The 10,000-nt window shown below is 47.4% G+C and overlaps 2 protein-coding genes and 1 long non-coding RNA gene across 4 annotated transcripts in view; 1 reads left to right on the forward strand and 2 right to left on the reverse strand.

Moving 5' to 3' along the window:
* The window catches only part of LOC134067857 (frizzled-3-like), a 34,318-nt gene extending 30,719 nt beyond the window's left edge, over window positions 1-3,599 (reverse strand). For both annotated transcript variants that reach the window (XM_062523318.1, XM_062523316.1), the window contains exon 1: window positions 3,234-3,599. In XM_062523318.1, the coding sequence (XP_062379302.1) occupies window positions 3,234-3,533 (300 nt within the window). In that variant the 5' untranslated portion in view covers window positions 3,534-3,599. The remainder of the gene's footprint in view (window positions 1-3,233) is intronic.
* A 1,301-nt stretch (window positions 3,600-4,900) lies between these two features.
* On the forward strand, window positions 4,901-5,556 carry LOC134067858 (uncharacterized). Its single transcript, XR_009936574.1, has 3 exons — window positions 4,901-5,023; window positions 5,143-5,253; window positions 5,496-5,556. It is a non-coding gene; the product is annotated as an uncharacterized LOC134067858 (long non-coding RNA).
* Window positions 5,557-7,392: 1,836 nt separating this feature from the next.
* The window catches only part of LOC134067368 (keratinocyte-associated protein 3), a 6,385-nt gene continuing 3,777 nt past the window's right edge, over window positions 7,393-10,000 (reverse strand). The window contains exons 6-7 of the mRNA XM_062522630.1: window positions 8,209-8,295; window positions 7,393-7,892 (exon numbers count right to left, since the gene is read on the reverse strand). Of these exons, the coding sequence (XP_062378614.1) occupies window positions 8,230-8,295 (66 nt within the window). The 3' untranslated portion in view covers window positions 7,393-7,892; window positions 8,209-8,229. The remainder of the gene's footprint in view (window positions 7,893-8,208; window positions 8,296-10,000) is intronic.

Raw genomic sequence — 10,000 nt, forward strand, 5'->3', positions numbered from 1 at the left:
CGCCCACTCGCTTGCCCACTCCCTCATCTGCCAACCCACCCACCCGCTCCCCACCTCCACCCCCCAGCCCCCCATAACCACCCACCCACTCCACACCTCCACCCCCAGCCCTCCATAACCACCCACCCACTCCACACTTCCACCCCCCAGCCCCCCATAACCACCCACCCACTCCACACCTCCACCCCCCAGCCCCCCATAACCACCCACCCATCCGCTCCCCACCTCCACCCCCCAGCCCCCCATAACCACCCACCCACCCACTCCACACCTCCACCCCCCAGCCCCCCATAACCACCCACCCACCCGCACCACACCTCCATCCCCCCCATACCACCCACCCATCCGCTCCACACCTCCACCCCCAGCCCTCCATAACCACCCACCCATCCATCCGTCCTCCTGCCTGCCTGCCTGCCAGTGCTGTATGAGGGGGAGAAATGGGCTGTTAACAGATCTCCATCTCTGCCAGCGCAGACTGCCAGGGCTTCAGGCCAGTCCAGTGTAGTCCAGTCTAGTCTAGTCCTCCTCCACAGAGGTCAGCAGGTACATCAGCGATGCTCGCACACACTCAGAGAGTGCTACAGGGTGTATATCGGTATGTTTACATGACACTCGAAAAGAAAATAATTATTGTGTTAGACCGACCAAAACTGAACTTAAACATGGTAGTCTCTCCACAGCGGTCAGCTCCTGCATCAGTGATGCTAGCACACAAGAGTGCTACAGGGGCTCTATCAGTATGTTATATGACACTCGGGGAAAAAAAATGACTAATTAGTGTGTTACACTGACCAAAACTGAACTTAAACAAAGTAGTTTCTCCACAGTCGTCAGCTAGTACATGATCAATGTTTCCAATCCACACAGCACACTACAGGGGCTCTATCAGAATGTTATATGACAGAAATATATTGTGTTAGACCGACCAAAACGGAACTTTCTAAATGCATGTAAACATGGTAGTCTCTCCACAGAGGTGAGCTAGAGCATTGATAGCACACAGAGTGCTGCAGGGTCTACATGATAACATGTTTCACACACACACACACACACACACACACACACACACACACACACACACACACACACACACACACACACACACACACACACACACACACACACACACACACACACACACACACACACACACACACACACACACACACACACACACACACACACACACACACACACACACACACACACACACACACACACACACACACACACACACACACACACACACACACACACCATAGTGGTACCAGCCCAGACACTAGCAGGAGATGCTGGCCAGTTCAGAGCCAATGCTAGTCTAGAGTTGGCCACTGTTACTATATATGGCACACACACACTCACGCACTTACGCACACACGCGCACTGTGAAAAAAAGTCCCTAAAGCATTAATTATTCTGTTTTGCACGAGCATCACCAAGGCTAACTTATTTAATCAATTAAATCATCCCATGGGGAAAAAATGTAGTGGTGTGATATTCACATCATGAACTACATTAGGCGCAGTCGGTTTCAACTCCCGCCAAGCTCCCTGGTTGCCGTGGAGATTAAACAGTGACATGTGGACTCCCACTCTTTAGTAGATTTGTTCCATCTGAAAGTGGGGTCAGTCTCTTGGAGAATAGTTAACACATCACTGAATTACTGCCGTCTCTGTTGAGTTCAGCGATTACAGAGACATCTTATTTTATGCTCCGCCGTTTATTTCCGCTCTTTTCTGCTATTTTGGCAAGTTCTGTGCCGTTCGGCCGGATCTTCCATGGCCACTGATTACATGGATTATGTTTGTGTGTATCTCAGGGGATTTAACTGTAATTAGGCCTAAAATAGTCCAAGTTTAAATCAACTGAACTTCAACTGAACTATTCCCATGGCCACAATTACCGACATGCTCACTCAATCCCTCTCTCTGTTTACGCTTCAAATAAACGGGTAGGCTAAAAACTAGATCTCGATATGGCTTTGATGAAAATCAAGAAGCAGATGCACCAATTATTCATATGAATAATTCTGAATACATAAGGTGCTGTAAAGAAGCAAACATAGAAATCAGAAAATGCCGTCTACAGAATTCACCGGAGATCAAGTCTGGCTGGAGCTGCGAGGGTGGAGAGATGCTGTTGTTCACCCCCCACTCCTCCACCCACTCATCCACCCATCCATACTGTAATTCAGAGAGAGCACTCACCCACGCACGCACAGGTCAGTGAGACGAATCACCCCACCTGCCCACCCACGCCACAAGTCAGCGAACGCAATCACCCACTCTCCTCCGCCCAGCCACATTACAGGTCAGAGAGAGCTCGTGGAGATTGGTGGGTGGTTCACATGCGGACATGTACATAATGTAGGACAAGAGTACTGACACACACACACACACAGATGTCAGTCAATAAATACACACACACACACACACACACACACACACACACACACACACACACACACACACACACACACACACACACACACGAGCCATCACAGTTGTGGTCGCGTCAAGGTCAATCTGGGTGTTTGAGAGGGGATGCTAGAGCGGAGACAGATGACAGACTCAGATGGTCGCTTAATCTGGAGCAAAACCAGCCTGGTGTGGCCCTGATCTGGCCCTGATGTGGCCCTGATGTGGCCCTAATACGGACTGGACGTGTGGGTTGTATCCATGTGTTATTACACAGGCTAATGTTCCTCATTACCAGACAGGATGAAAATGTCAAACTCTCCAGAATACGTTCCGTTATCAGTAATGCTGCCTGTATGCTAAAATGGAATTTTAATTGGAGAAGCTGTTTACATTTGTATTTTCTGATGTTGAGTTGACTGCCCCCATTCTAGGGATACTATAAGGAGGACACTGCAAAATGTCTGATGACACACCAAGCAAGGACCACCACCAGAAAAACAAGGCTGATGGTTGTGTGTACACACACACACACACACACACACACACACACACACACACACACAAGCAGATGTCAGAGCACACAGGCCTGTCTGTAGGACTGTAGGATCCAATACACACTGTGACTATTGTCTAATTTCCACTGTTTCAGGCAGCCACTCTATTTAGAGAACAGAGGACATATCACTGCATTATTATTGCCAGACATGTTCCTGGATGAAAGAGCAAAACAGCGTCTCCCATTCCCAGACACACACACACACACAGACACACACAGACACACACACACACACACACACTGCCCCTCCTTACCTCCATGGCCAGCGCGGCGGTCTGCTGGTCGTAGTGGTTGAGCAGGTTGGGCATGAAGGTGGTGTTGTAGGGCAGGTCCTGGCACATGCGCAGGCCGATGGGCTCGCAGGTGAACGTGCTGTGGCTCTGCGCCGCGTCCAGGTGGATGGCACCACAGCTGGCGCTCAACAGCAGGACGCCCAGCACCAGCGCGCCCTGCAGGCGTGGAGGTGTCGGTGCGGGCGCGGGTACAGACGCCCGTTCACGGCTGGTGCCATGTCCCCACGCGGGGCTGCAAGGCACAGCTTGCCAGGGGGGCATCTCTGGGTCACGACCTGGATAACCAGGTAACGAGAGGTTGACTACTGCAGAGGCGTCGGACGTAGCGACGTCGTCGTGGTGATGGGGTGGGGTGGGGTGGGGTGAGGGCAGGGGGTTAATCCTCTCGACATCCAGTGTCACCACTACAGCGGCGGGGCAGGGAGCTCAGACTCTCTGGGGTGGGACGCGAGGCTGCCAGCCCCCTCAGGGGACCCTGCCGCCAGCTCATGGGGTCTTCAGGGAGTCCGACGGGGCCCCGGGTGGATGGGAGGCTGGAAGACCGACTGGCTGGCTGGATGGCGCTGCCTCCCTCCCTCCCTCCCTCCGTCCGCTCCCTGCTGGCAGACCCGTTGCTCTCTTGGGTCAGTGCCCACTGCGGAGCTTTGATCAGCCGGCCAAACCACCCGGCGGCCTCTCCTCACCTTCACGCTACGCCTCCTCTCCTCCGTCAGGCGCAGGCCAACTCGCGCAGACAGCTACCGGTCCGACGAGGTAACTGTAGCACCAGGTGCGTTCACCCCTCCCTGCGAACAGACCACATTAAAACATTAGGCAAATCACTTACCCTGCCACTCAAATGGGTCTGTAGAGCAGCCACTTCAGTATAGTTTCATTTACATTTATCAAATCCTTCAAACTATAAAGTAGCCAACACACTACAGGCAGGCAAGACATTTTACCAGTATGCATATTCCTAGTTGCACAAAACCCTTCTCTGCTACTTCAGCCTCAGGATAAGTAGCATATATCCTCAACAGCCAATTAATATATGCATGAATTACATGTTCTACAGCGGTTAAGGGGTTGTTCAGACGAAAGTCTGAGAGCACTGATGGATATTCAGAGTCCTGTATGTGCACGCATCCTTGACTTGGCAGCTTGAGTTCAGCATTTAAGGCACCTGGGTAAATACTAACGCAAATGAAAACAGGCAAACTAGAATTGACAAAAAGATGTATGCCAATAGTTTCTATGAGCAAAACAAAACGCCTATCTTCCCAGAACACATATTAGCCTACATGAGACGTCGCACCTTCGGGCAAACATCAAGCGATACAAATCCGAAGGTTTCCACTTTTCTTTTCATCAGCTATTTGCTTCTGTCACGCACGACAGCCCAGGTTGTAACACCGCATAAAATGAAATCGCCGGGGATAGGCTACTACCTTCTCTCCGAGATCAGCATTAAAACGAACACGCCCTTCTCACAATTCCATCGTGAGCCTTTCTTATGTCTAATAGGCTATGTTTAATGAGTTTTCAATCAAATAATCCCACGTAAACCAAACCCATATCCCATCCCCCCTCGCCACACGTCTGTGTGAGCTTGATGGACCATCTAACGTGCAGCCGGAATTTCTCGCACCGCTCCTGCAGCAGAACAACACTAGAAGCAAATTGACTGAAATGTAACCTAAGTACACGCTTCCTTGGAGACGCCGGTGCAGTGTAGAACATTATACAACGGGGATTAGGCTGCATCCACAAAGGTGGGGGGTACATTTTTAAATTACACTACTTCTTCAGTTATACTAATTGAACATATACAATTATATTATGCTACAGTGCCACCATTGTGGTTTAATATACAGGAAATTGCTTATTACAGTGTTGCCATAAATCTCTCTGATGTGGCGTTACTAAAACTAGCAATTTCACAATTTCCACGAGTGACACCAGCGACTTTACGACTGAATGTTGACCTAACGCGTGCCATAAGGTAGCAAACTTAATTGACTTCATAACCAAATCTGTTATTTTTAATTTAGGAAAATGTTGATAGACCAATAGCATGCACTCACTTTGCAGTAGCGCTTTAACATGTCATTTGAAATACATAGAGAAGGAAACTTCACCTTTTCCTGGCTGGTGTGCTGGAGACGTGACTTGCTCTGCCTCTGTGTTTGCCGCTGTTGCTGTGACAAAATAAGCCCAGTCCCCTTGTCTGATTCCTTTCTGCAGGTCCCGTTTATTTTTCCTTCGCATACGATCGCTCAGTGCAAGTCTGCTGGTCCCTGCGAGCCTTCCAAAGGCATTAAACGTATTAAAAACAACTCTACACGTTGCTTTACGGAGAGACGAAGAGCCAAGTACCCACCCGACCCAGGCAAGAACAGACGCACATGAACGGTAACAGCCGAGTGGAGGAGGTAGTTGCTTTGCATATTCCAACCGAAACCCCCCCTCCCGTTCTGATACGCCCCACCTTCTGCCCACGGCGCATGTCTGCGGGAGGGAGCGAAAGGATGCGCACCGCGATTTGTGCGTTACATTCAACATCTAGAATAAAATTAATTTGAAGCTTACTTGCTGGAGCATCTGACTGACAGGTTTGTGCTTGTTATTCTTTGAGCTGTAAAATAACACGCAGAATGCGGGCGTCTTGCCAAACCCTAATCCAGACTAAATAGAGCAATTAACTCGCACTTCTACATTTTGATATGTAAGATTGTTTGTTATTGCGATTATAATTAAACGTCAGCCATTTGTATTTTATATGATTTGAAATTGTAGTTAATCTCCATTTCCAAAACTTTAATTTCTAGTCAGAACTGTGTTTATTGTTTTCTTTTGATAATGATTGTTCACCAAGTAAACAATAGGCTACAGTAGAATCAAACAGAAACAAATTATTCCTAAATTACTATCAGTTACTATCCAAAATATACTTGCCAATTACATGACAGGATTCATTAATATGTCGAGGCTGCTCCACATTTTGGATGAGGAATTAGAAAGAAACTGTATACTTCCTGATGGGCACTGGACGGACACTAACACAATACATTCCTACCACACACACACACACACACACACACACACACACACACATCTATAGAATTCTTAAAACAGCAGCAGCGATAGGAAGCCTTTTATAAGTCCAGACTAGAAGGATGGAGGAGACAATGGACCAGGACTAATGAAGTGAAACAGGTCAGCGTGACAATGCCAGAGGAGAGAATAGGAACGGAACCAGAGTGGAACGGACCAGACTGACACCACTCCACTCCACACTACTCCACACCAAACTCAACTCAACTCCACTGCTCCGGCATCATGTGTGGCATTATAGCAGAGCTATCGACCGCTAACGGTAGAGTTGGTGCAGAGCTACAGCTGGCTTAATCACGCACACATGACCAGACCAGAGACAGGCAAAAATCAGGCAGCAGGAACTGCAAAGACAATAACTATACCAAGCTTTGAAATATAATTGAGATTTGGCACAATTTACCAGCACAACACAAACACAACAACACTGAACCATATATTAATCACGAAAGTATTTCCACCATACAGTAGTAGATGAGATACCCCTATACAGAAAAGTTGTATTTCATCACACCACAGTTCTGTCTGGCAATGATGCGCCTAAATAAATAAACCAAATAGCAAATAAACTCTTTTGTATTCTTTATTTTTAAATGTGGCCACTTTTTTCTTTCCCACTGAAGCAAAATCAGATATAAGAATACAGTGCTTAATTTTCAGATATTATAACATATAAAATCACAGTACAAAAAAAAACTGTTAAATGAAATGCATGGTCTTCATAAAATATACATTTAATTATGTTGATTTCCTTCAGTTATGTCCAGAGGGCACCCAAAGGGTTCTCGTGTGGCCTGGCACACACAGATGGAGTGTATGGGAAGGCATTAGGTTCCTGGCCTGGAGAAATCCCTTTGTTTTGACAGTGTCAGTCGCATCCTTATGTCAATATTTATTTTGGCCTTTCAGTGCACGGATTAACATGGAGGGCTAGATTGGAAAAGCTTGCCTAAAACCCTCCACCTGATTAACCCCCAAAGCCGGTCCGCGATGGGCCCCCCTCTCGTCCCCCCTCCCCCCTCCCCCCTCTCTCTTGCCCCGTATCACCACTGATGCACAGCACAGGGCTGATTTAATGCACTTTAAACCTCAGGAGGCAAATCTGGCCATGCGCAGAGTGGTCAGACAAACAGCTGTCCGTTAACTTGACTTAAGAAAATGTTTCAGGACAGTGGAGTGTTTTGGGATCAACAGTTGAATTAGGTAGTTTTAGGGACTCTTGAGCTCTTGCGTGCTACTTAATACATCACCCCCTTACTGAGAGGCAGGCAAGCTTCCGCTGAGTAATATGGCACATCTTGTCCCAGATGAGCACATTAATACAAAACTGCTATTATAATAGACATTTCTTCTGCAGATAATACAAATATTGTCATAAAATGTTTTGAAATGTGATGGCACTTCTGAGACAGTAGGAGAATCTCTCTTAGCATTGAGACTATAAACACTTCATACGAATGCCAGGATGGTAAATCCAGGGTGTGTGGAGTAGTCAGGACTAGTTTCCTCATCGTCATTCCACTCGTGCTACGAGAAACAAAAGAAAATGTTTTTTTTGTAATTTTTAATATGACAATGTTACTATTACTACGCTACACATGTCTGCATACTGTACACACCTGTCTATATTGTTCATACTGCATATCCATATTATACATTAATCCATAATCCATTATAAGAGCATATCTACTAACCACGGCACCACAGTGAGTGACCAACACAACATAATGGCTCCTCTAACACACTGAAACTACCAAGCAGGCGTTAACGGTCAGCACTAAGTGTGTGTGTGTGTGTGTGTGTGTGTGTGTGTGTGTGTGTGCTAATAACACACGAGTCTCACCCCATTGTCCAGGGTCGTTGTCTACAGCTGGGCGGCGGCGTCCTCTCGTTTTCTCCTGGACGCCAAAGCCTGGGCCTCCTCCCCATGCTGCTCAGGAGCAAGAGATTACATTAGGACTCCATTCCACACAGCCATTAAGGAGTGTGTGTGTGTGTGTGTGTGTGTGTGTGTGTGTGTGTAAGACAGAGGATGCTATTTCACCCAGCCATCATGGCCTTGTGTGTGCATGTGTGTGTGTGTGTGTGTGTGTGTGTGTGTGAGAGAGAGAGAGAGAGAGAGGATGCTATTCCACCCAGCCATCATGGCCTTGGTGTGTGAGTATGTGAGTGTGTGTGTGTGTGTGTGTGTGTGTGTGTGTGTGTGTAGGCTAGGTATGTATGTGTGTGTGAGAGAGAGTACACCATTACACATGACCATTAAGGCCTTGTGTGAGTGTGAGTGTATGTCTCTGTCTGTCCACACACACACAGAGTCTCTGTGTGTGTGGACATTATTCCACCAATACATTAAGGCCTTGTGTGTGTGTGTGTGTGTGTGTGTGTGTGTGTGTGTGTGTGTGTGTGTGTGTGTGTGTGTGTGTGTGTGTGTGTGTGTGTGTGTGTGTGTGTGTGTGTGTGTGTGTGTGTGTGTGTGTGTGTGTGTGTGTGTGTGTGTGTGTGTGTGTGTTAGGGCACCATTTCACTGAGTCATTAATGCCTTTTAATTAACTGACTGTTGGAATTAGAGGATCAATTTGGCCAGTCAGCAAGAGAGAAGAAGGAAGGGTGTGGTGTGGTGTGGTGTGTAAGTGAGTGTGTATTCACGCATCCATTTGTCTGTGTTTATGAGAGAGAGAGAGAGAGAGAGAGAGAGAGAGAGAGAGAGAGAGAGAGAGAGAGAGAGAGAGAGAGAGAGAGAGAGAGAGAGAGAGAGGCTACATCAACATTATTGAATCTGAATCTACATTATCTCATCTACACTACCGAGATGTTCTTGAGTTCCTGAAACAGAACAAAAAAACGCTGTCATCTTAATTTCCATAATGTCTGTTGGAAACACTAGGACGGGAGTAGTGTATGAGCCGGCTAAGTTCCAAGTTCCAAATGTCCAGTTATGCTGTTCAGATATACGGCCCAACCGCTTGACATGCACAGAACATGCAGACTTACACGCATGTCTGATATAGCAGCTCATGACTCAACAGGACTTCCACTACAAGTCCTCCAGTAGTGCAGGCAACATGGGGACCAGAATACTGTACAAGCTTTACTGGCCTTAATGTCTTTAGTTTGCATCTCTAGTGCAGTTCAATTCTGCATTTTAGAATGCTGACAACTGCATGAACGGTGATGTGATCCACACTTCAGGTGTCTCCCCCTACTGTCTAGGGGTGTCCTGTGCAGACAGGTTCTGTCAATTGTAATTGTGTGTGTGAACATATTTAAAACGAAAACAACATTTCAAAATGATAACGGAAGAGTGTAGATGTAACAAGAATGTGTGTGTTTGGGGGCTGGGAGCACTGTGTGTGTTTGTTTGTTTGTGTGTGGGGAGGGGGGTGGATACTGTATGCGTGTACCACAGTGGTGTGTGAACTGGCGGAGAGGCTACAGGTGTTAGAAGTGTAGTGGAGCTGGATGCTCCATCAGAGTCCAGAGCTAAGGTGCTGTGCTGTGCCTGTAGTACATGAGTGTCTGTCACGCGTTGGCTTACCTGTAATCTGTAGGTACAAGCCAGCACTGTGTGTGTGTGTGTGTGTGTGTGTGTGTGTGTGTGTGTGTGTTGAGGGTTCAGTTGAAGGTACAGTCCACAG

This window comes from Sardina pilchardus, chromosome 20, assembly GCF_963854185.1.
Source record: "Sardina pilchardus chromosome 20, fSarPil1.1, whole genome shotgun sequence".
NCBI classification, from domain to species: domain Eukaryota; kingdom Metazoa; phylum Chordata; class Actinopteri; order Clupeiformes; family Clupeidae; genus Sardina; species Sardina pilchardus.